Here is a 26,522-nt window from a genome sequence, read left to right as displayed (position 1 = left end):
AATTCCACCACTTAGGCTTTTTCCAGTCAACAGTTTGTATATATATATTTCACTCTGTTTTGAGCTCGTTGTTTGGGGTTTTTTTTTGTTTGTTTGTTTTGGTTTTGGTTTTTTTTTTAAATTTTTGTATTTTGGGGTTTGCTTTTTCTTTGTGGTAGCAGAATAACACTGTTGCTAAACTCTCTGAAAATCCACAAATTTGCTCTTTAAGGTATTTCTTCAGTTAAGCCTTTTGTCCTTTTTTTGTGCCTTTGGACAACAGTAATTAGAAATAAATCATATTCTGTTCTATTGCATTACATTTTGTGCAGCTTGGAAGACAAATTGTATACCTGAGAATCAAGGAAGCATGAAACCTTTTCACCCAAAGTCATATGCTCTTAAAGAGAACAATTTTTTAAAAAAATATTTATTTGTTGACAAATTTAAGGAGTGATAAAATAATTCGAATTCTTCAGCACTACTCTCCCATAGAAGGAACTAGTTCTTGTGGTGTCAAGGCTTTAGATAAAACATTTGCAAAGCACTACCTTCTGCTTTTTCCATCAGTGTTGCAGAGGATTTACACACAGAGCTCATATAAGCGTTAACGAGTTATTGCTTAAACACCTTGTCCAGTGATGGGACAAGAAACCCTGAGAGAGTCTGTGAGCATGTGTGTCAGCAATGCCATTTAATTCCACATCAAAGGAACACAGGACTTGCCATGCCAAATCGAACTAGTCGTTCATCCGTCTGGTATCATCCCTTTAGCAGTAGCCAGTAACGGATGTTTCAACAAAAGAAAAAAAATCTTCCCACAGCTCTTAAAATCTAATGCTTTTGGATACCTCTGCAATGTAGACATAGGGAAAAAAAAAAAATCCATCCTGCATTTTGTAAGTGTTTTGTAACCTGAAGTTGATGTTTTGATTTCCTCTGAATCATTGTTTTTCTGTATTGTTTTCAGAAACCAGGAACTATGTAGAAAATTGGCTGGTTGTGACTTAAATCCATTGATGCTTTAGTTGGAAGCACATGGAAAATCAAATTGTGCCTGAACCTCATAGTAAATGTGGTCTAGTCCAGTGTAACTGAAAACTGGTCTTGCCAGGACTGGGTCATTCCCTTCTGCAATCACGGCAGCTTCACAGAGCTGTCATGTTTAAACCCGTTTTTTAGGTACCAGTCATTTTTCTAATATGCTAATTTTTCTGAATTAATCAGTACCACTAAGTTAAAACTGCAGTGTTTATAATCTTTTGTGGTATTATTGCATGCATGTTTTCTTGCAGTGCCATGCAATAGAGAGGTATTATTACCTGTTGGGAGAGATAGGTACAGTTGCATGTTTCAGAGTAGCTAACATTGGTAAGACTCAATCATTTGTTATGCAGTGGAATTCCTGTTCTATTAGCATTGATAATGAGAAAAAACTCAGAAGTTTTTTATTTTCTTGAGAATGTTCATGCGGTGTTACATGAGTTTCCCTCCTCTCTTGAAAATTGGCCTAAAAGTGAGGATTAGTTCTATGAACAATCTGGCTGAGGAAGACTAGAGGTCTGTACCGTCCCGTGCTGGTCCTGACCATGAAAGCAAGCCAAAAAGAGTGCTGTATGCAGTGCTAGTTCCCTTGAGTGCTCTCTCTATATTGAGGAGCCCTCTGACTTACAGGCTCTCTGAATCACCTGATGTCTTTTTGTTTACCCCTCAATGGATTTAACTATTGAAACTTTTCATAGAATCATAGAATTGTTAAGGTTGGAAAAGACCCTTAAGATCATTGAGTCCAACCGTTAACCTATCACTGCCAAGTCCACCACTAAACCATGTCCCTAAGCACCACGTCTACCCATCTTTTAAATACCTCCAGGGATGGAGACTCAACCACTTCCCTGGGCAGCCTGTTCCAATGCCTGACTGCCCTTTCGGTGAAGAAGTTTTTCCTAATATCCAACCTAAACTTCCCCTGGTGCAGCTTGAGGCCGTTTCCTCTCGTCCTATTGCTTGTTACTAGGGAGAAGAGACTGACCCCACCTCACTACAGCCTCCTTTCAGGTAGTTGTAGAGAGCAATAAGGTCTCCCCTCAGCCTCCTCATCTCCAGGCTAAACAACCCCAGCTCCCTCAGCCGCTCCTCATAAGACTTGTGCTCCAGACCCTTCACCAGCTTCGTTGCCCTTGTTTGGACACGCTCCAGCACCTCCATGTCCTTCTTGTAGTGAGGGGCCCAAAACTGAACACAGTATTTGAGGTGCGGCCGAGTACCGGGGCACTGTCACCTCCCTGGTCCTGCTGACCACGGTATTCCTGATACAAGCCAGGATGCCATTGGCCCTCTTGGCCACCTGAGCACACTGCTGGCTCATGTTCAGGCGGTTGTCGACCAACACCCCCAGGTCCTTTTCTGCCAGGCAGCTCTCCAGCCACTCCTCCCCCAGCCTGTAGCACTGCATGGGGTTGTTGTGACCCAAGTGCAGGACCCGGCACTGAGTCTGGTTGAATCTCATACAGTTGGCCTCGGCCCATTGATCCAGCCTGTTCAGATCCCTCTGTAGTACTCTGGGTACCTTGTGGTGAGGACGTCACAGTTTGATTTCATGTGTGAAGGAGCAGGTCTTTCTGCTTCTTTTGCTATTGCATAAATTGATGGATTTTTAGTTTTCCTGCTTCCTAAGTTAGACTATTCAAAAGCGATAATCTGGAAAATGCCTGCTGTTTTCAGTCACTGCTTAAAGTCGGAAAACAACTTTTAAGAGAGTTTTGTTTCTTTTAAATACATCTAATGTAATTTTCAGGAAAGGTATTTAAGACAATTGCCTTACTCTTTTAATCCATAACTGACAGCAAGAACTAGTTGTCAGAGCCTTGCTGTGAGAGTGGGAATAAAATACCAATTTTAGAATGTGATTTAAATTATGTAAAATAATGTTTGCTTACTGCAAAAAGGCTACATAAATCTTTTAATGTTTCTGACAATTCTTACGCTGATCTACTTTTCTAGATTATTATCGCTATTATAGGTTTTCTTATGCTTTTTCACTTGATAATATTTCACTGAAAATTTCTGATGGAGTGGAGATACTGGTTTCTGTATTCAGGGAATGATATTTTTGTTTTGACGAGGCATTTTTTTATTTATACAAATTGGGTCTTCTCTTCTAAGAATCAGATGGCTATAATAAGCCCTTATTTTTATTTATTTATTTTTAATATTTTCAGGTTGCATGTTGTTAGTACATTCAAAATAACAACTGTGGTATGCTGGTTTGCTTGACTCTATGATTAAAAATTCAAGTCTCTTCTTCTGTTACACCGTTCTTGTATATCATCCATTATGCTCCTGAGTTTTGCAATACGCAAATACATAGCTGCTGTCTATATAAATTATTCTTATTCAACAAACAGCTTAGTACAAAGTCCTCTTTCATCTCTTTCTTCTAGTTGCTGATATTTTTTTCTATGAACACGGTGGGTTTTGTTGCTAACGGTGACTAAACAGAAGTTATTTATCAGGGGGTACACAGAATAACAATATCTTGCACTGAATCTGGTTTTCATCCTGAAGGTTCCCCTAGAACTTTGTAAAATTTGATAGTTCCTACACAACAGGAAATACTTTGTTCTCCACATAAATAATTGCTATCTTAAGGATAGAATCAGGAGAAAGCACTACTGAAAAAAGTTTAGTCGCTAGAGATGTAGAGTGTGTGTGTCAATGAAAATAACCCTTTACGAGCAGAATGCAGTTCCCCAGACAGGAATCTCATCAGAACGTGGTGGTCTGCTACAATAGTCTTGACAGATCTGAGCACTCTCTTGAGGTCCAAAGCCTGGATATGGTGGAGACATTTTTGTCCTTAGGCGTTCCCCACACATGTATTCCCAATCCCACCTCTATTTAGCTTGGAAAATTAGATGATGTGAGTATCTATAGGAAATTTTGCCAAAACTCAGTATCTTGCTGGGGACAAATATGCTGTTAGTGAAAAATACATAAATGAAGATCTGGAGAAAATCTAATTTCTCATTGCACAGTTCTCTGTATCCCTCCTGTAGGAAGTCTCATCGCTATTATTATCATCATCAACGCTATTTTCTTTTATTATTATTTGTCGTATTTATTACTCTATTTATTACTTTGGTTAATGCTTCATTATTCATCACAGAGTAGCAGTTGCTGATTTCTTGGTCAGGCAGGTCAGGAATCACTTGCCATGTCAGAGCAAGAAAGGCCCTCTACTTGTGGAAGAGGCTTGAAGTGTACCATTGGTCTGAATCCCACGATATCAAAATGCTTATGAGAGTCACTCATAAAGTAATACTTGGTTTTGAAAATATCGTTAAGGGTGTTCAACAGATTTCTTAGACCTTCCTTTAAAGAGAAAGCAACAGCAAAAGCACAAGAACCAAGACAGATACAGTACCATGAGAATGCAGTGTATAGTATGGGAGCCAAGTTATTACAGCGAACAGATTAACCAAACTTCAGGGATTTTCAAGATTTAAAAGGACCTGGAGTAGTTGGGTTCTTCATGAATAAGCCTGTTGTTCATTTTATGTACCGTGTGTGCTCAGGGGTTTTTTCAGTGCATTATATTGGTGGTTTAATTCTCATCCAAACTATTTTCTGGTCTACTATAGGTCTATGCTATTATAGGTTTGAAGTGTTGCTGTTTGGCATATTTTTCCTTCTAAGCTGAAAGTCCTCATAGACCTGGAGACCAGCCGTTTGGTACTGGAGCTCTGAGACTACTTTTTCTGCACAGACAGATGGGAACCCCTCTTACACCACAGTTTGGTATTGTCCTCAGGCTACGCTTGTTTAGATGGGTAGCTTTTTCGCGGAATTTGAGCCTCATTGTCCTGAGATGAGACACACTTGAAAGGGAGAAGGTTTTCCTTTCTTTATTACACCGTCCAAAATACTACATATTATTACGGATTACCTTGCTGAAGTTGAATTAATATATGCAAAACTGGACTTGAAGTGTATTCAGAGTCTAAACTTTATAGCACTTTTCTAGCCCGAGAGAAAATTATTCTCTTGGAGAGGTTTGTAGACAGCTCGAGCAACGTCTTAGATTTGTAGATCAGTCAAATATACTGATGATTACTAGGTTTGATGTTTCTTTGATGTTTCCTTGTAATGTTTCTCACAAGACATTGCAGAGTTGCTTTCTCCAAGGGTATTTTCTGTCCACTTCAGCTGAGCTCTCTACAAAGGACGCATTGAGTCCATTGCTGAGATCTGTCTAAGCATCTGCTGGAGGTGAAGCCTTTCACCTGTTTTTAGCTTCATCTGCAGTGAAAAGCATAGGCATGTCACATGGGTTTTCTCCTTAATTCCAAAGCAACTATTAAAATGTCAGTCTTCACCCTTGTCAGATGTAAAGAAGCGTAGTGAAAAGTTAAAAATGTTACTGAATTACTGTAGCCTCACAAATGGGAAGTTCAATCTGCCGAATGCCATAAGGTTATACCTTTTCACAATCAATTCTTTGGAGACGTTATTAACTACAGAGTTAACAGTCTTGTAGGCATTATGTTTGGAAAGAAGTACATTACCAGGCTAAACATTAACCCGTCCATCATAGAAGCTATCGCTGGGCAAAGAATCAGCTGTTATGCAAACTGAACACATTCATTTCAGTTTGACAGTGATGAGATGTTCACCATGCAGTACCTTTTTCTTCCAGCCACTTCTTCAGCCTTCTTCAATGATCTCTTTTGAAGCCAGTTTTCCCCACTTTGGAAAGCTATACAAAATGTATTATTTAGTGCAGTGATGATTTTAGCTAGCACTTTATGCATTAGGTTTTATTTGTTTGTTTGTTGTTTAATAATTGCATGATGGTAACTGAAACCTTTCCAGAAAAGAGGAGAAAATTCTTTTCCCCTAATTCTGCACAATTTTTCCGTATCTGTAGGAAAAATGAAGTGTGAAAATATTTGATGTGTCCATAGAAGCAGTTTATGTTATATATTATATATATATATTATATATATATATTGTTACTACAGTGCATCATAGTTTTAGAATAATTTACAGTTTGTTGTCAGATTAATGGTTGATTAAGCTAGTGCTTTTCTTCTCACGAGCTGTGACAGTTTTACTAATTGTTTTAGTAAGATAATACATTTCCAGGAATAAAATTCATGTAATGTCATGATCATTCATTAGAAATAACTTTGCGTGTAGTGAGAGCTAGGACCAAACATTTTAAATGACAGATCTTTTTAAGTCAAGCATCAGTATCCAGGAGGAAAAAATATTATTAAAGATATTCTATCACAGAAAAAATTGTGTGCAGCTAATATGAAAGAATCACACTTAATAATTAACCACTGCCTCAGATAACTACATAATTTTCATCCAGATTTGCGAATCTTTATTTTCCTTAGAGCAAGTTTTAGCTTAGTGTTTCCAGATACTGAAATAACCTCTGTTTATTCCAAGTTAAAATTTTAAATGGTGATAATTCCATATTTCTACTGTCATCCAAATAATATTGTATAACCCCCATCTTCCCAACTCTGTATCTCATGCATGTATCCTGAAAAACAGTTTTATTCAGTTTAAACCATAGTTATGTTACAAAACAGTGCAATGAAAATATTCTTTCTGATATTCTTTATAGCTTTTTAGTCCGTTTTGGTGGCATGAAGTTTTCTATAGGTTTGAAAGTTGCTTCTGCTTTTTATATAGCAGTTTGAAAATTGTTACACAATCTTATGCATTGATATGATTACTGGAAAAATATAATTATGTGTATATATTTATCCCTGTAAAAGCAGCAGCGGTAGTGGGTTTGTAATATTTATATGCACATTAAAACTGTTTTTTACTTGGAAACAGTGTTTTGCTATTTTGTAAGAATCCTCTAAATATCGTCTTTTTAACTGCTACTCTCACAAATTAACCCAATGAAGTCTGCTACCGAATAAAGAATAATGTTGAGTCTTTATTATGTCCCTTTCATGTATGTGATGACTCTAGTTTAAGCATTTTAACAACAGTGTTAAAACTTATTTGGAATCATTTAGCTTTAGCCGTGAGTTCTCATCACCTTTCACAGTTCTTGCCTTTGTGGAGGCATTATTAAAGGGTTCCAGGTTCCCAATAGCAGTCAAACAAGTTTCAAATTTCACGAGGGCAAGATTGATCAGGAGAAGTGATGAGCTCTGGTAGTCCCTGTTGAACTCATTCTTCATTTCTACCAAACGATTTGATGTAAGAGAAGATAGTGTCTTCTGGGACAGGTGCTTTTCAGTGGTTCCTAGGGACAGGACCTGAGGCAGTGGGCACAGACGAAACGCAGGAGGTTCCATCTGAACATCAGGAAACACTTTTTCACTGGGAGGGTGACTGAGCACTGGCACAGGTTGCCCAGGGAAGTGGTGGAGTAGAAATACTCAAAAGCTATTTGGTCAGGGTCCTGGGCAACTGACGGTAGGTGTTCCTGCTTGAGCCGTGGGGGTTGAACCAGATGAGAGGTCCCTTCCCACCTCAACCCTTCTGTGATTCTGTGATCTTCTTCCAGTAGACCACAGATACAACTGGTGTATATTACTTTTCAGACCTCTGCATAGGAAGATGCATATAAAGTGAGATATAGTTAATTTTATAATCTGTGTTGTGTCACTCCTATCAGTAGCATTGCAGTTGACATGACATTTTATCAGCTGTGATTATATATTATTCAAGGCTCTCTCTGCCATTATTTAGTTTTGGGGTTTTTTCTCCCTTTTATTGTTCAGGTAAATATCAGCTGTCTCCAACGGTGAACATGCCCCAAGATGACACTGTCATTATTGAAGATGATAGGCTGTCGGTACTCCCTCCTCACCTCTCTGATCAGTCGTCATCCAGTTCCCACGATGACGTTGGGTTTGGCACTGTTGATGCTGGTGGATGGGCTAAAGCTGCAATTAATGAGTCAACAGACTGGTAAGAGCATGGTTTAGGGGAAGGAAAAAAGAGATGGCTGCAGTTATGTCTTTTTCTTTAGTTTAATTTTTGGCTACTGCTAATATTAATCTTCTTTCTCCCCCCCTCCCCCATCAATCACATTTAGATTTCACTGTTTTCAAACTGGTAATTGTCCCTGCTTCAGGAAGGAAGTCCATACAGATAATTTGTTAGACTTTCTGCTTCTGGTTGCAGTTTTGTGCTCTGTCAGAGCACATTTGTGGAAGTGTTACTAATTGCTGTTAAGACCAAATCAGTATATAGCTGTGTTAATTTGATGATTTAATATTAATTTAATTGCCAACTGAGCTAGCTTTTGTAAAAAAAACTTTGCAAAATTTAAACGAGTTTATGAAAGATGAAAGAAGAATTCCAATTGGAAATTTTAATTTATAAACCTCACTGTAAATATTTCTAAGTCTATAAAAGAAAGATTTTATTTTTGTATTCCAGTATATATCTAGGAGCCTTTCAATACTTCTGTATACTTTCTTGATTTTCCTAATAATGTACAGTAATTTTAAAATCTGCTTAGAGGTCAAGGCAGCTCTTCGTTTTGCCCTGGTGTTAATGCTTGTGCAACAAGAACTAGTTAAGATTTCTTTATTATGCATGAGGACATACCTTTCATACCATTATATGATTTGTAACTATCATGCAGAGGCAGTGTACTGTAATAGTTCCACATGTAAAAATATGGAAAGTAATAGTTCCACATTTAAAACTGTGGAAAGTAACTTTATTTTATATGTTTAATCTATAGTAAAAATAATTTCTGTGAATCTTAGGTTGACTGGCTAATTACTTTTATACATTTTAATACAAGAGTCTTAAAGAGAAATGCATTGAGCTCCATTACCGACTTGCTTAGGTTTCTGGCAAAGAAATACTGTTTATTGCTTAGTTAGTACAATTAATACAGATCTAAGATTTAATTTGCAAGTCCTGTAATTATCTACAGTAATAGCAAAATAAAAGCCCATCCCTGTACACTGCCACTTCTTGAAGTTAGATAATTACCACAAATGGTGTGAAGTATATGAATTTTCTTATTTTTCTTGTCTCTTGAGCCTGTTATGAGTGTGTCAGCAATATCTTAATAAAACAGCAATAGCACCTGCCAGCTGATATGCACCTGTCAGCTTCTTCTTTGCTTTATATTAGTTTATTTCATCTTATGTCCAGGAGTTGAGTTCGTATTTTAAGCACTGTTTTAATGATTGTATAAAAAGATAATTTTTTTCATCCTCATTTGCATTTTTTTAATGTTGCAGCTCTTCTCTTGGACAAGTCATACCTGTAATTTGGGCCCTTGAAAAGTCCATCTGTCTTTTGTAAAAGCTTTTAGAGCTGAGAATCTGAGACGTTTAAATAGAATAGTACTCAAGGCTGCACATAATAGCTTATTGCTGAGGGAGTTTTTTTAGCCGAATATGAGCAAAAATCTACAGCATAAAGTAAGAGCCCATTTGAAACCTGCAAATGCTTTTACATTTACTTCTGCAGTGTATCTTGCTATTCATATACTTCTTTGAAAATGAAAGTAACAGTAACAGGGATTAGATATTGTGGAACTGATCACGCTCAAAACCTTTAAATGTGTGTCTTTATGAGAAATTGTAAAGGTCTTCGGATACAATTGCACTTAAAAGAGTAGATCAGTGCAGCGCCTTACTATCTAATGTATTCTATTTGTAAAAAAGTAAATAGCAGTAGAATTAGATTGTTGCATTAATTTCCTGCTGCTAATGGATGCAGGAAGACTTGTAAAGCGAAGGTGCATTGTATGATTCGGCTGGAAGGCACAAGGGGTAAAACTAAGAATATGGATGAAGGGTTATCCAAACAAGAATGGCAGCTGTTCTGAATCACAGAAGAAAATGTAAGCTTTTCCAGCCTCACAATATCTCCCTAATCCTTGATGAAAATGTTATGAAAACAAAGGGGCAATAAGACAGGATTAATAAGTGGAATTTTAATAACATTGAGGGTCAGAAGACGGTTACATTCTTTTAAGGATCAGCTGTCATTCCAGAAATCTTATTTGTTAAGTATGCTAGAATAGAGTAAATTGCATTTGGCATTGCTTAATGACTTGCACTAAATTCACTTTCTGTCTTTTATTAATGTAGTTGAAAAATATTAAAATGAGGCATTTTTAGGGGCAATAGTTCCTCCTCTGTGTTCATTGGCTTTTTCAGTTATGGATCTTCATGAGGGCTTTTGAATACTTCTAGGCAATGTACATCCACTCAAACTCCTGTGATCTGCTCCTTCCTTAATTACTAAAACACACTCTTGGGTCATTAATAATAGAAATAACCCAGGACATAAAAACTGATGTCTCTACATAGGTCTCAGATATTTGTACTGTAAAAAGGTATGAAATGTCATGACATCAGAGAGCAAGTAATTTTTGGTGCTAAGTAACGCCTTTAGTATGCAGGATGCTATGCAAACATGGAGTAATAATCCCCTTAATAAGTGTGTGTGGAAGGTGGGTGTGACAAGGGCAGATAAGGGAAGCAGAGAGAAAGCCCCTAAAGGCGGTCTCAGTGGAAACGCTGGGATCCGATCTCCAGAATTCCCGGTTGCTGATGCTGTGTCCAGACCCCACTGCTCTCTCTGGGACCTGCGGTGCCCTTTTCAAGTTTTATTTAACTTCGGAGTTTTACTCTGTTCTTAGGACTTCAAGTTGAATATATATGTGCACGCTGTATATACATGAAAATGATATTCAGCTTTATTAGAAGCTTTATATATGCGGATCAAAGCAAGCTCAGATGAAAAAAAGGAGCATAAAGCCAAAACAAATAGTTTTAGAAATTCACCCTTTTTGAAGAAAATGTCACAGGATACATTTTGTTCGGCAGGAGGAAGCCGGTCATCTTTAACTAACGTGAGCTGTGTTAACAGATGTTGCTAGAGAAAATTCTCACTTAGTAAAACCACATTTTTCTGGCCTTCAGAGACAGGGCTGACTAGCAGTGAGCCAGAAACTCCTGTGTGGCCTTGGGAAAGTCATTTATGATCTGATTATGAAAGGTGTTGAAACCCTGTAAGTTCAGTTGAGTCACTTGGAGAATGTTTTCAGACTTAGGTGGTTCTTACTCAGCTACGTGTTGCGCTGCTGTGAATGCTAGAAGTGTATATTGGCCTTGTCTGTTTTATCTTTCTATCATGTGGAGATAATTTTTTCCCTATTTTGTGGGAGTGAATGTGAGGACTAAATAGTTATTTTTGAGTTCGGGCTCTGATTCATCAGAGCTTTTAAGCATATGCTTCAAAACGTTGCTAAGTTGTGCAGACATCTCTGAAATAGTTGCAGTAATTAAATGTAAAACATTATGAGCCTGAGCCAGGAACATTAAAGTCAAAAGGCACTTGACATTGACTTTATTCATATAAGCTCTGATCCTTCTCTCACTTAAGTATTATATGCTTGTCACATGCACATATCTTATTATTTGTAAATCTGCCACTGCTAGACTGAATTTCTTCTAGGCTGCCTGGTAATGAGGATAGTGATTTTCATCCTTGATGATACTTGATGCCTTTGGACATTTTTCTTTACCTCCCTTCACCGGTGTGCCTAATACCCAGGTGTTTCTTGATCAAAGGTGCTTCTATAAGTTATAGTACATGGCATACATAAACACGTGCATGTTATAGAATTTAAAAGTAAAAGTTGGTTTCTGCAGAAATTCACTGTTTGCCTGTTTCTCACTAGGTATGAGATGTGTATTATACTTAGCCTTTAAAGTAGAAAATAATTCTTTTGAAACATGTTACCAAACAGTAACATGTATATATACAATATTTTGAATGGCATTTAGTCTATCTGTAGATCTCAGTGACAAAATACTTAGCTTTTTTTATCTTGAAGTACAACAACAATTAAAGAGGGGATTTTGAGGGATCTTTTTCCTATAGGATAGATAACAATGGTGCAAAATATTCATTTTTTTCAGTATTTTATGCTTTTGATTTCTTTTGTGCCAGCTGAAGTAGAAATCTAAATTCTTTGGGCTTGCTTTCAGGCTCGTTTTAATACTCTTCCCTTTCCCCAGAGACAGAAGATCATTGTGTGAATTTCCTTTCAGATTGTTTATTAGTAATAAGCAATCTTGCAATTTTTTTTTTTTAATTTTTTATTGGTTTTAATATGTGTTGTGGCCATGGTGACACATTGCAAGCCGAGGGTTTAGCTTGCACACCAAATTTTGCCTGCATTCCTGCATTCATGATTCTGCCAACATTTGACCAACATTAATAAATCTATCTTCAGTATGCTTCTGATGAAGCACGGTGAAACGCCGATCACTGCTCACTGAAGACCTGACTCACTCAGCCAGGGTCATGCAAGAAACCTGCAGAAGAGACTGAAACTCAGTCCAGTTATCCCCATTTCTGATTTACTGGTGGAACCATTGTGAATACTTGCTCTGTAGGGAAGTAATGAGTAAAAATACGTTTGTCTGTCATAGCCAGGTTAAAACCAGGAGATGCTGTGAAAAATTTACAAGCAATTTCACAGATGGAGAGAAATTTTAATGCAAAGTCTTTAAATGAAAAAATTTAAAGCTCTGGGGGCTTCAGGCAGGACAGGTTCTATTTATGCTTTACTAAAAACATTTTTTGATGAAAAAAAATCTGATAATTTGCTATCAACAGAATGTATTTGTTTCTCATGAAAAAAAAGGAACTGTTTTATTCTCCCTCAAATTATTCCTGTGTTAGGGCTGTACATTCTGATAGTATACGTATAGTGCACCAGATATGTATAACTTTCATTAAAGCTCATAAGTGAAATTCTTCATACTTTTTAACTAGAATTGCTCGATGCAGTCAAACAGATCCATCGTGTGTGTAACTGACTACTTGCAGTGGTTTATTTAAAAATGTGCACTTTATAGTTGGTAGAAGTCACATGCTAAATAAATGCTTTTCTCTGCAGAGTGAAAGGTTGCGTGATCTTGATAAATGTTCGCATGATTTTTTTCCCTTCCTACAGCACTCTTAGTCCAGATGTTGATCCAGTGCTTGCCTTCCAGCGAGAGGGTTTTGGACGCCAGAGCATGTCAGAAAAGCGTACAAAGCAATTTTCAGATGCCAGTCAGTTGGAGTTTGTTAAAACACGAAAATCCAAAAGCATGGATCTAGGTAGTGAGTGATATTTTTTTTCAATTGTTTTATTTGAACCTGATTTTCATGTTGTAAGTATATAGCTTTTGTAATTCCAAACACATTGTTTATGTGCAGTATTACTGCACGTAATGTCTACTGGTGGGAAGTAAAGTATTCTTAACATGAATGGCCAAGTGGCCTGGGTATTGTTTGTACCACTTGTAAATGTCCATACATTTAAATATTGTAGCCCTCTGGATATATGGTTGTATATAAACATTAAAAGTATTTATTAAAATGGAGGTGAAAAGTGCATTTACTAATTCATGTAGAATAACTGCGTAAAACTCTACCACGCTGTGGTTCTGGGTAGACAAGATTATTTTCAGTTCATGGTTATAACGCAGTTAGCCTTAAAGATCCTTTGTAGTCTCTCATTTTGTAGATGGTTTTTGATTAAGATATTAAAGATGCAAGTTTTTTTTTTTTTAAGAGTTCATTCAGAATTAGAAAATGGGGCTAGTCTGACATCTGTTTTGAGACCCAAGTTTTAATATTTATATCAGAAGCGCTATAAAGTAGCAGCAGCTAAGACAGGCAATCGACTATAATCATTTTAACTGATAAAACAACTGAGAATAAGTAATCGCTGACAGGCCTGTCTGTTTTTCTGCCATTGAATTTAGATTCTGAAGTGCAGACTCTAGTAACCTTAAACAGTGAGTTTTGATTGTTTAAACACACAAAATTCCCTACTAAGAATAATAAAGTATAAGACGATTCGCTCCTTTACAATAATTTTGAATATCTTAACTACAGTCCCTAATTCACCAACTTCCTCAGGGGACAGTAAGGTTGGTGGTATTGACTTGTCTTGACTAGTTGTGATGTGCTAACGTGTAAATAACATATTGTACCTGCCTGTGACGTGAACATGACTGACATTGCATGAAGGTTACTAGTTCGCTGCCATTTCTACCCAGAATGTTTGCTTACTGTTGCAGTTTATTTGCATGAAGTATGACATTGCTAAAGTCCCCTAACTTGAAAAAATGATATGCAAAACAGAAGGAATGTTGGATGCATGTGGGGCATGGGCACTAACTGGGCTAACCGTTATACATTTACCTTTTAACAGTAGCTGACGAGACTAAGCTCAGTACAATGGATGACCAGAAAACAGGTAAGAATTGACAGTAAGGCTGTTGCTATAGAAACCTTGGTCAAAGCAGCTTACCACAATTACAGAACTGCCAGTCAAATTGCATGAAAACATGAATATTCCAGTACTTGCATGGCTGCTTTCTATTGTTGTGAATAATCAAGTCGTACAGAAAAAGAGAGTTCTCTATAGAGATAAGTATCTAGGGTAGTATATTCAACGAGGTCATACATGCGACTGTAGGTAGACACCTGTTTCTACACTTTGAACTCATAAATATTCACAGTTGTTTAGATTTTTTTGTCCCTTCAAAAAAAATCTTGGAAAATCTCCTCCTAGCTTCAAACTCTAATGTACAGAGAGATGATGTAGAAGAGTCGAATGCTTGGCTATTACAGTGCTAACACAGTGCTTGGAAATAATTATTTTAATTAGAAAACTGCTACCTTTGCCTTAAGTGGTCATCACATACACGTTGTGAGTTGACTCAAAGATTATTAGTGCAAGTTGATTTGCCTTTGGAGCTGAAACCCGAGCATCGTAAGAGAACAAAAGAATATGTAAATAGAATCTTTTCCACATACCATCAATTGTAATGTTGCACGCAATGATAATGAGAAATAGCTTTCAAAGCATATTTTTTATTAGTAATTAAAATAATGCACCATGCAATTATGAACCTTTATGATTTATTAATATAAGTTAGCTTTTGACCTTTGGAATGCTATTTTAATTAGGCTGGATCCAGAGGACACCATAACATTACTTAGCTCTAATTAGGAACAATTCACCTTTTTAACCTGAAAATATTATTTATTTTATCATGATTTGGGGAGTAGGGCATTCCATACAGAATTTACAATTAATAATTCACAACTGCATCTCTGTTTAACCATGCTTTACAACATGAGTAGGAATACTGAAAAGCTGTAAGTAATCAAGTTATAAAATTAAAATTTTTGTTTAAACAGCTAAAACTTCTAGCTCTTAAAATGTTGCAGAATATGGCCACAGACTTGCAGCTTTACAAATTGCGAATGAGTACACAAAACTAAAATGTGTGAATGTTTTGAAAGATTAAAGCCATCAGACTGTGAATGTATGAATTGCGTTAATGGTTGTGGTAAGAATCAGTGCTTAGGAACTGCCTTCACCCCTGAGCATTATTCACATAAAAAGCAGTAACAGATCAAACTCAAAATTATTGTAAATTATTTTTAATTTTCTTGTTAGCCTACCTATTTGAATGGGATGTGATAGCATGGTGTAAAACCTGTGTGTTTTAGTAAAATCCAATGCTTAGGTTTTAAAAGTGCGTAGTGGTTTTGGTGGTATCAGTAGAGGGTGGTATTAATCAAGTGTAGTTTTTCTCTATGTGTAACACCTGGATTAAATTCCAAAAAAGAGACAAGTCAGACAACTTGGGTGAAGGAGCATGACCGTAACCATCTGGACTAAGCAGTTACATATTTTGTGCGCAGCAAGCTCAGTGGCTGGAAAAAAGGAAAAACACCTTTTGCTGTACTTTTATTTTATTTATCTTGTGTGCTTTTAACCAAGTTTTGTATATAAACACTGGATTTCTCCCATTACTGAAGATGGATGTGGTTTTTAAACAGACCACTTACTGTAGTTTGGCTTAAAAATTGTCTGCTTCTAAGGAAAAAAATGCTTAAAATGTGTGGTGAACTATGTTTTAATGAACTTTAGAAGCCAGAAAACCTCAGCATATATTTACTTTAGGAAAAATAAAAACAAACTCTGTTACAGTCAAAGTTGGACTTAATAGCATTGGCTGAAAAGGAGAGCGTAGAACTCACCAGCCCTAGTTACTATAATAGATTTTTAATTATTTTTCTTTCTATAGTTCACTTGAAGTGCCTAATCCTTGCAGTGTTTACAGTTCATCCTAGAGGTTAGAAGTATATTCAGTAGCAATTGAGCATGGCACATTTATTGAGTCGCAGACATACTATAGTTCTAGGTGGATATTTTTCCATGTACACATTGTGAAAATGAGAAAGAAAGAAAAAAAAATCAAAAGAACATTTATTTAAATCGTTTACTTATTTATTTTTACACAGTCCTTTTTGAATAAACTGTTTTATTAAATGGAACCAAAACTAAACTATTTTTGATGCAGTTGCTTGCTCTATTCCTCCCCTGTTCTCCCCAGCCAAATTGTTACTCTTTCAGTGTATGAATTGAACTAGGAACAGAAGAATTTATCAAATCTAACGGAGCAGATGTTAGTAAGTAAATAAACTCACTGCTAATGTCCTTTAAGAAAGTGTTTAGAAAGTAGACTTTGTGCCTTTGCAAAACAGGTTTAATCAAATCGAGGGAAGTTTTTGGCATCAGTTGCTGGTAGCATTTAACCTGAGAGTTAATAAAAATAATGTTTCAGAAAGAAACAAAATTGTCATTTTAAGTCGTTTAAAAGAAAGTGCTGATGAAAAATTTGCTTTATAGCCTTAAAATTAGTCACTGAAGGAAACACTGAAGGAAACATCATATATCCTTTGACACCGTGCTTTTTGCCTTTGCTAATCGCCCAAGTGGATTTGTGGCACTGTATAAATACTTCACATAAGACGAGAGAAGTGGAAGCACAATGAGTTGTTAGACAGTGTCAGCACAAGGGAAGAACAGTGGGCTTGGAGCAGGGAGCAACACGTAGGCTTCACATGATCTATGTGTTTTAAATGTCTCGTTGGATCTGTATGTGCTGCGAAGTTATGTGGCAGGGGCTGTCTGGGCCGTGTGAGAGCAGATGCAGACGACGCCGGCACAGTCGTGCATGAGCGGAGGGTGTTGCATGGCCTGGAGGGCGAGGCCTGGCCGTGGTCCCCGAGGGCTGGCCAGCTGGGGACACAGGGAGGGGTGATGCATGCGTGGTGGGCAGGGGCTGTGCGTGGCGGGGTGGGGTGGGCATCCTAGCAAGCCCGTGAGGGATGGGTAGCGGTGTGTGGCATGTAGAGTAGAGCCGTACGGCTGAGCGTGTAAGCGGAGCGTGCGGGGAGGCTGCTGACGTGGTGGCAGTCACAGTAGGACTGCTGTGGTACAGAGGGATGAATCTACCTCAAAGGATATTTATTAACGAAATTGTTGGAAAGGAAAATTTTGATAAACTTCAAATTTTAAAAATGATAAAAGAATCCCTTTTATCCCTCAGTCATATAAAGATGCTTCAGGTAGATGTATCTTTTTCTCTTCTTTTTTTCTACTTTAAATTCTGGTGTCAAAATAGAAGTAGAACTCGTTCTGAGCAGGTAACATTTCTGATGATTACCTCCAGTGCTGTAAAGGCTGTAAGAAAATGCTGACATTTTTGTATTTAGAAAACAAGGTTTTGATGTGACTCATAAATTTTAAACAGAATCAATTTTAAAGAAAGTTTGCTGTTTCTCACCGGATTATGGGTAAACAACTCACTTTCTGGCTGGTGAATTCTCGTAATAAATTCTGAACTCACTCAATTTACAGGGAGGCTTAACTATATATTTTGAAAATAGTAGACTTGCTATGAAGTGGCCGTAGAAGATAGTGAAGGTATTAAAATATACATAGCTTTGTGATCATGGTGCTTAAATTGCTTGTGAAAGGACCTTTCCCTCTTTCAAATTCTGCAACCTGTCCACATTTGTGTTCATGGCCACCCAAGTTCAATAAATATTCCTATCATTTCTGTAATCCATTATTAGTTTTACAGTACTCAAGGAACATTAGGTTGTATCTCATCTAGCTTTTCCTTTGGGAAAGCACAGCTTACATAAATACAGTTCTCACAAAGATCTGTATTGGGTGGCAGGAAATGGAATTTTTTTAATGTCCTTTATGAACATAAATGGGCACATAAATGCCTTCTTTATAATTACTGTTTACAAAAAGAGCCACTCAGTAATTAGGAAAAGATATATGAGCATTTAATTTCAAGGTTGCAAAGCAGAATCTGGAATAAGGAAGTTTACAGTAAGTTGCCATGTAAGAGGATACCCTTTCCTTTTGTATATGAAATTGAATCTGTCAAACAGCTGGTTTATATATGATTGTCCTGTTTCCTCCTTTTTTCCTTCAAAACGTTGCATTCATTTTTCCTTTCTCATGGACTGTTTTTAACAAAATACAATCTCAAAAAGTAAAAAAAAAATAAAAAATCTCTTTTCCTGTGTACTGCAGGCATTAGTGGAGGAATAGCAGATTTTGGCATATGCTAGAAAGTTGATCGTTTTATAGGGCACTGTCTAAATTGGAGTTCTTTTACTTGGTAGAGAGTTATGTAAAAATACTTGCCTTAGACTTCAGCCCATGTTCAGAAGTTTGGTGAACCTGGACTGCAGTTTGTTTGCACAGCTGGGAAGCCATCAAACCCTCCTTGTCCCAGTTGGCTGCTCTTGTTCACCCCAGCAGCTGCGCTGTGCCCCCAGCCATCCTCATGACCCTCAGCCCTCCAGCAAGTACGGGCTGTGAGTGAGGATGGCTTCTTCTAGGAGATGTGAGTTCATCAAGATAAAATTTCTCATTCGTTGGGTGTGCTTATTTCTGGCCGAGGGTCCGAGTAGCAGAACTCCGGACCTCTCGGGGAACCAAACTGCAGGAGTTGTGTAGACCTGTGAAAGAGGATTTTTGTTTGTTTCTGTTTACACATTCATCTTATCAGTAGGGCAGCTGAAGGGGAATACTTTGACAGCTGCTGTTTGAATTTATTTGATCTGAGAGATTTGAGTTTAACTTAATTGCTCAGCCTTTTAATAGCTGAATAGAAAATGAAAGCGTTTGCTGCCTTGCTCCATCTCGTACCAAGTTAACAAATGCCATGGAGGAGACTTGCCATGCTGTTATTCTGTATCCCTTCTGTAGGTCCAGCAACCCCCGTCCTCCCCACTCAATACTGAGTAGTGAAAGAAGCTGGTTTTGGTAGTGTAGTGGTAGTTTTCTACAATGTCAGGTAACTTCACATACCTTTGTTAAAGAACAGTGACAGATCCTGTCTCTCTTCTCCCTCCTAATATCTACCGGAATAGGGATCAACTCCAGAGCTTTGTATTATTCTGAGATAAACACTTAAAATAAGATAATTTTCCTTTATTGCATTATTCACACCAGACCTTGCTTACAAGTGTATTGTTCATTGGTTTGGTGTTCCTGAGGGTTCAGTTCTTGGCTCTGTCTCTCAGTGCTGACTGGCTTTGAAATTTATCTTTCTGTGCCTCTGTCAGATGAGGGTAGTGATATCAATGCAGTAAAAACCCACCACCTGGGACTGCCGTGGTGCCACAACACTCTTCTCTGTTCTGCTGCCTTTGGGTAGAGAAAAAGTGGGGTTTCCATATTCTAGGTGAGGGTTCTGGTCTCATAACTTCAGGAAATGTGGCTATGATGATGTCCCACCTCATCTTGTTCTCTAGCCCCAAATCCTATGGAAAATCTGGCCAAGACCATACTGCGCTTTTAAATAAAATCACTTCAAACAAATACAGTGACTTTTTTCCCCGGAAGATTTCTCCCAAATTTAACTATAATATGAGATCTAATTGTGCAATTGTCAGCTGATTTGCACTGTGAATGTGTGTGTCTAAAAACAGAGGGTAGACATTTAGTCCACGAACTTGAGAAAAAAAACCCAGACAGGGAAAAGGTTTTGCAGAATGCTGTCTGGGGCTTTCTTGGCCCACCTCTGAACACGCTGCAGTGATAAGAGCTGCCCTGAGCCCCAGCTGTAGTGCTGCCCAAACATCAACCTGGTGACTGCCAGGAATGCATTTCTTTTCCAGCTGGATAGCTAGTATTGCCTGACTAATTGAGTCCTTTCCACAGATTATTTTTAAACAACTTCACAAAATCCCAGCAAGTCAACTGATATTTCTTAGAAGCATTTCATTATGAAATTGTTAGGAATTCGATGCAAGTCTTTAAAACTCTATTAAAAGCAAACAGCATGTTCCCTGAAGCCACAAGTCAGGCCGCTTTGCAAGACTGTTACTCTAAACACAATAGGATTCATGCCCATAATCCGCTCTCTGTTCATCAGTTGCTAGTACAGATGAAATATTCTGCTCAAAACAAAAATAATTAATAGTTTTGTTTGATGCCGATAGATATGTATCTCTGCTGGTTTTATGAGCTATGTTTTTAAAGCCCCGTGATTACTTTATCATTCAAATTGTTAAAATAATAGTAATGGATGTTGGTCTCTCTTCACCAATTTGAAAAGCCAGATGTTGCTAACATTGTCGGTTTCGTTGACTATGACTTGACATACTCATCCACTTCTGAGACCAACAAATCTGCAGAGAATTCCCTACAGATTATTGAGAGATGATGTGAATAATGTTAAGTGTGTCCCCAAAGACTTTCAGGATGGATATGCATAATCAAGCATGCAGTTCTCAATACTAATTCTAATTACTTTTTTTTTTTCTTCCCTAAATCACTAAGGTTCCCCAACCAGAGATGTGGGGCCTTCATTAGGTTTGAAGAAATCCAGCTCATTAGAAAGTCTGCAGACAGCCGTTGCTGAGGTGACTCTGAATGGTGATATTCCCTTCCACCGCCCGCGCCCGCGAATTATCCGAGGACGAGGCTGCAATGAAAGCTTCAGAGCTGCCATAGACAAATCATATGATAAACCTGTGGCAGATGATGATGATGAAGGCATGGAAACTTGTAAGTAAAATATTGCTGTACACAAAGAATGTTAACAACATAGGTTAATTCCTTTAGAAGGTGATTAAAAGTAATAGAAGATTATTTTAGGATTTTAAAAGAATAGAACTAACTTCTCTTCATCATTTTTTTCAGGCTTTTTCCTTTCATATGCATTAACAGATTGCAACACTCTGCAGCTTCCTTCCTTTCTAAAATAAGGAAATAAGATTATTAGGAGTGTGTTTACTTAAATTACTATGAAAATTTTCTGTAAGACAGCTAATTAATTTACTAATGTAAATTAGAAAAAAAAAATTATGCAGAAAGACAAAAACCCACTGAATTTATGTTACAAAAATATATGCATCTAACTTTGAAAGGGTACATTTGTAGTGTCTGGGGGAAAAAAAGAAATCACTGTCCTTTAATTAGAGTGAGTAAGGCTGGCAGATCTAATAAAATATAAAGTTAATGATCAGCTATTACCCACCCTAATGGGCATTCATTTACATTTTCAGTTCTTTAACCCGAAGTATGACCCAACATGTGGAGAATGTCATTAACATAAAAGAATCACTTCAAAGCTAACCTTATCATTATTGAACTATGTAAGAATGGGCTGGTAAAATGACAACTCGTATTGAATGAAAATAGTATGAATGGTAAATTACCTCAATCAGGGGTTGTATTAAAATCATTGAATTTTTAACCTTCATGTTGTACTACTTTCAACTTGTCACACACCAGCAGAATTTTTTTTAATCAACCTGCAGCTAGTTAGAAGTTTATGAATGAAGATGATGGTGGGAAGGTTGAAGTAGTGAAATATTTAGCCTGAATGCTAACAGAAAAGGCTTGAAAAGAGATTTTTTTATTCTCCGCTCTTTTAAAAATTTTTTAGTTTCAGAAGGTCTGTTTCATAAGCGTCATTCCCTGATAATTCTTTTATAAGCTACTTGTGTGATCACCCTTTTATTTTTTTAAAACTCTTTGCTTTTTTTTCTTTTTTAAATCTGCCTATTTCTAAAAGTGTTCTGAGACTGAAAGGGAGGTCATTTTGCCAGTCACTTTTCTCAAAGGTAGTTACGGACGGAATTAATTCTGCTTTGCTTTTCCAGCACCTAGCAATTTCACACAGCAGTGAGGCTAAATGCTGCTCTGGTGCTGCTGACTGTCAATCTGTTTCTGGCCAGTAGAAGAATAGGTATGAGAAAATAAGTAGTGATCCTGATCACTCTCCCAGGCTGCATGCCTATGGTCTTTTGGGACGTAAGACCATGTTTTTCTAAAAGGCCTTGTTTGGTGGGAGCCCACTGATAGTAATATCCTGTTTTGAGGCATCAGATATCCAAGGCTTATCCAGAAGTTGCAGATGGTTTAACTTCATTTGATCAAAAATATAGCAAAACTGTTGCCATGAAATGCTTACTAGGTGAGTGTAGGTTTATGAGATTACTGTAAGGGGTTTTGAGCTTGTTGATGCAATGCATAGAGAGTAGCAAGGAAGTATTTGGTCGCCTTTGTGTCCTTTGCATGGGAGTAGCAGAAACCAGACAAAGCCTTCTGGCTGAAATCGAAATGCCGTGGGGTGAGTCTTTGCCCTCGTTGCTCTGTATGGATGAAGCTGTCTAGCACTGGTGGACCAAGAGCCATCTTAGCGTCATGGGAGAGCAAGAGCGAGGCTGTTCTCAAATCTCACATGGTAAAGAAGGGCTGAGCAAAGTGTGACCAAGCTATGTGCATAGAACTGCGTGTTCTGTTGAATTACTTGTGTTTTAATAGCTTCCATATATTGTAATAAAATATCTAAGAAGTCATCCAGAAATTTGCAGTGCCAGGTTAATAGAAGCAGATGAGTAGCAAAGCAGATATAGTAAGTTAGTCGGACAGAATTCAGTCCTCGAGGTCTTCTCCTTCTCACGGTGGCCGTGGGAGCTTAAGAGCTGGCCCAGCCATATGTTGCCTGGGAGCAGCACAAAATGCTAGGTCCTCAGGTGCGTCTTTCCGAAAACATGTCTGTATCTGTGTTAAAACCGAAAGCACTGCAGTCTGCTCCACTTTGTGTAAATTATATGTGGCCTCAGGTTCCAGAGAATTTACCAAATGGTGTCTTCAGCTGGACAAAGCCTGGGCACATGCAGATATGTAGAAGTTAATTTAACAATCTGCTCCTAACGTAACTAATGCCTCACTGCTGCCATAATGACAGTGCCTAAGTTTTTTTTAATTGTATTTAATTATTCCATAATTGTTTGAAATTAAAATGTGGCTTTCTCTCATTACAAAACCCAGGCAAACATATTGGTGGTCAATTTGCCCTTGCGGTTGGATCCATTTGTCTTACTTGAATTTTTTCCCCTTTCTCCTCCAAATGTTTCAGTGCTAAGAGTGCTTCTTTCTTCCAGTGACCCTCTTTGGAGTAGCAAATAATAGCACTGCAGTAAATTGTATAGAGGAATTCTTAACATGTCATCACCCCATGTACGAAAGCCATAAAAATACAGGTGGCATATGTAGCAAAGAGGCTGACTCTCTTCTGAATGTGCTTGCTGTCCTTGGAACAACGTGTTGTTAAATTACTAAATGTAGAATGAAAATCAGATAGCAGTGACCAGTTCTGGGACAACATTTTAAAAAGTATTTGGGAAGATACGTTTGAGTTTTAATGGCTGTAAAGACATAACATTTGTGCAAAGGTGTGGGTGTTCAGCTTTTACAGATCATTTTTCCTGCTTTTTTTTTTTCCCCCTTAATACATGAAATAGCTGACTGAAAGCAAAATGTTTATCTTTAGCGTCTTGAATGAGAACAAGGCATTTGGTTTGGGAGAGATCGACAAAGCTTTCTAATCTTTTGCTGAATCTTAATTACTAGAATCTAGGGCTGTATTAAATATCACAATAAGAGGCCTAGAAGCTTAGTTGCAAAATAGCTTCACATTAAGTAGCTTTGATTCCTCCTGTGCATCTTTTCCATTCTATGGCCTAATTAGGAGAATAGCTTCATAATACCTGTATGTGTAGTTCTCCTTAGTACGGTGTGGTTCATGAAATGACACTAGTTTTCAGGTTTAATTGATGTTTAAAGTATACTCCAACTTAATTTTTTGGCTTCAGCATCCTGAATGGGGAGGCAGGAGGTTGCAGGAAAGGAAGGAAATAACAGCACCAAACCAAATACATTCTGTGTTTCACAGTAACCTAATGTCATTACTGCAACTTAACAAAAATTAGGAGTTCCATTTGTAGCCTGGGCTTGAATTTTAATTGAGCAGCATTTGCATTTGTTCTAAACACTAGTAATTAGGTGTATGTTAATTGCAGAATGACTGTGCTGCATAAAAGTGAAACAAGTTTTTTCATGTTGAGTCCTTTTAAGAAAACTGGAAATCTATTTACTGCAGCAGAGACACCAGTGTTTACTCCAGGAGAACAGGCATCCTAGTTCACAGGGCTCAGTCTAAGCTACCAAATTAATTGCAAGCAAACTGTGTATGATAGACAAATATTTATTGCAGCACAAGTGTGGAAAGGAGGCAATGTTATCTCCATAAAATATGCAAAATAAATAATAAGAGGAAGCATTGTTATGACAAGTTGTTCAGCAACTCAGCATAGCACAGTACACTTTATACATATTTAGGATTAATTTAATGTATTGTTATGTGAATATGAACAACCATAGGTCAAAATTGAGTCATCTTTAAAATTCTAGCAATGGAAGTACCAAATAAACATTTGACTTCAGAATTCGTCATAAATTTAATGCTTTTTTTTTTTTTTTTACTAATTATATTCGTTTGCAAGTACAATCTTTTAAATGTCTAGTTGGTTTTAACTGGAACAGATTGTAGCTATAAATTAACATGCAAAAAATTAGCATCTCTATTCCAAAGTGGTTTTCCACTACTCTTTTAATAACTAAATATCATCCCAGACATTGATTAAGAAACACTGACCAAAAAAAAAAATACAAGTACAGCTAGTACAGAGGCCTAGTAATAGCTAGTAATAGGACAGGTCTATTAATTTTCTAAAATACAATTATTGGAATATTAAAGCTGTGCCTAGAATTGAGAAGCTGTATCATCTGCTTAACTCATAGCGGTCCTGAAGACAAGTTAACAGGAAATGCCAAGATCTGTCCTGGTTTTTTTTTTCCTTTTTTGTCCGTGTGGTTTGTACTACTTGAGATTCAAAAATGGTTATTAATGTTGAGATTCATCTGACATGCTATGTTTTTCTCGAAATATGTTTATGGGATCTTCCAGGGTTGGAAAATATTTATAGAAATCTTGGGATATTCAGTGAATAAGTACTAAGTCTATTGGACAGGTCTGTGTGTTGTAATATTAACGGATAAACAGTATTTTGCAGGCAAGTGTCTGAGAGAGAGAAGAGACGATATTGAATGGCTTTCAGTCAGTGATTTGTAGACTTTTCAGGTTCAATGAATTACTTGTAAGGGGAATATGAATGATGACTAAGAAAAGGAAGTTTATATTCTACAGTAGTCTATGTATGAGAAATTTCTAAATAATTACACACTTGTATTGGCTGTAGAAGAGTCATGGAGGTCTAGAAACAATGTTAGTAGGAATAATAAGAAGTAGTAGTAAACATATGCTAAACTAAAAAATTATTCTTTTTTCCTTCTATAAGCCATAGCCATTTACAAATCTTATTGAGTACAAAAAACTTCTTTTCCACAGACTGTGTATATATAAAGCAAAACTGTATTTTTCAACTTCTATTGCCAAAAGTTGTTTGGAGCCTTTGTATTCATTAGAGCTGCAAGAGACAGTGCAAAGTATGCATCTGTGATCCTAATTGCTGCTTTGTGCTGTCTGTTGGAAAACTGGGAGATGGTGTAGCCCTACTTATAATGTGATGATATAAAATGTTAGAGCTCCTGGAAGGTCACAGCTTCACCAGCAATGCAATGTAATTTTTGGACTTGGCTTTAAGTTAAGTCAAAATGTTTGCAGGGTTCTGACCCATGAGCTTGAAGTGTTTTATTTATTTCTCACTAAGCTACTGGGGGAGCTTTCAGTTTTTGAATGCATTGTTTCTTCGGGTCATTTTTCTTTCAAACTTTCTGAAATACATGTTCTCTGTTAAATCTAACCTTGGGTATACTTTAGGATTCTTGAACTCTTGATCTTGGATTAGAAACAGAGAAGGAACACGCTATCTGCCCTTAAAGAATTTTACTTGTTCTGCTGGGTGGAATCTTCCCACCCGAACCTCCCAGGCTGCCCCATCTCAACCAAGAATAAAAATCATGGTGCATGGTGTGTTTTAAACTGCTCCAGGAAATTAAGTGTGTGACAAAACCATTCTGTTACTTGCAGCAGAAGAAAAAGTCTATTAAGGCTTGTATTGGGGGTTAACAGTCCTTAATGACTTTAATATTTTTATGAGAGCATTACTAAGAATTTACTGACAGGGCATGCTGCACTGCTGTTGTTTCTTCTTGCAGATATTTCTAAAGCTCTCCTCAACTGATACTGAAACAAAATGGGCCAATTAACATCACTTTGCTAATCCTCTTTATTAATCCATACATTATTCAGAGTACCCACAAAGCACGAATCATATTTTGTAGAGTGTTCTGCAAAGGTGAATTCCTTGCT

At 37.3% G+C, this 26,522-nt stretch overlaps 1 protein-coding gene across 8 annotated transcripts in view; it reads left to right on the top strand.

The window, feature by feature from the left end:
* PARD3 (par-3 family cell polarity regulator) overlaps positions 1–26,522 on the top strand; it is a gene marked incomplete at its 5' end in the record, with an annotated part of 469,207 nt that overhangs the window by 299,150 nt on the left and 143,535 nt on the right. For 4 of the 8 annotated variants that reach the window (XM_082311546.1, XM_082311547.1, XM_082311550.1 and 1 more), the window contains 4 exons: positions 7,740–7,929; positions 12,965–13,116; positions 14,216–14,260; positions 20,678–20,905. In XM_082311546.1, the coding sequence (XP_082167672.1) occupies positions 7,740–7,929; positions 12,965–13,116; positions 14,216–14,260; positions 20,678–20,905 (615 nt within the window). The remainder of the gene's footprint in view (positions 1–7,739; positions 7,930–12,964; positions 13,117–14,215; positions 14,261–20,677; positions 20,906–26,522) is intronic. The other 4 variants (XM_082311551.1, XM_082311552.1, XM_082311549.1 and 1 more) reach the window with 2 other exon arrangements.

Source organism: Platalea leucorodia (genome assembly GCF_965183815.1).
Source record: "Platalea leucorodia genome assembly, chromosome: 1".
NCBI classification, from domain to species: Eukaryota; Metazoa; Chordata; class Aves; order Pelecaniformes; family Threskiornithidae; genus Platalea; species Platalea leucorodia.
Note: the sequence above shows the minus strand (reverse complement) of the source record. Positions and strands in the feature narration are given on the sequence as shown.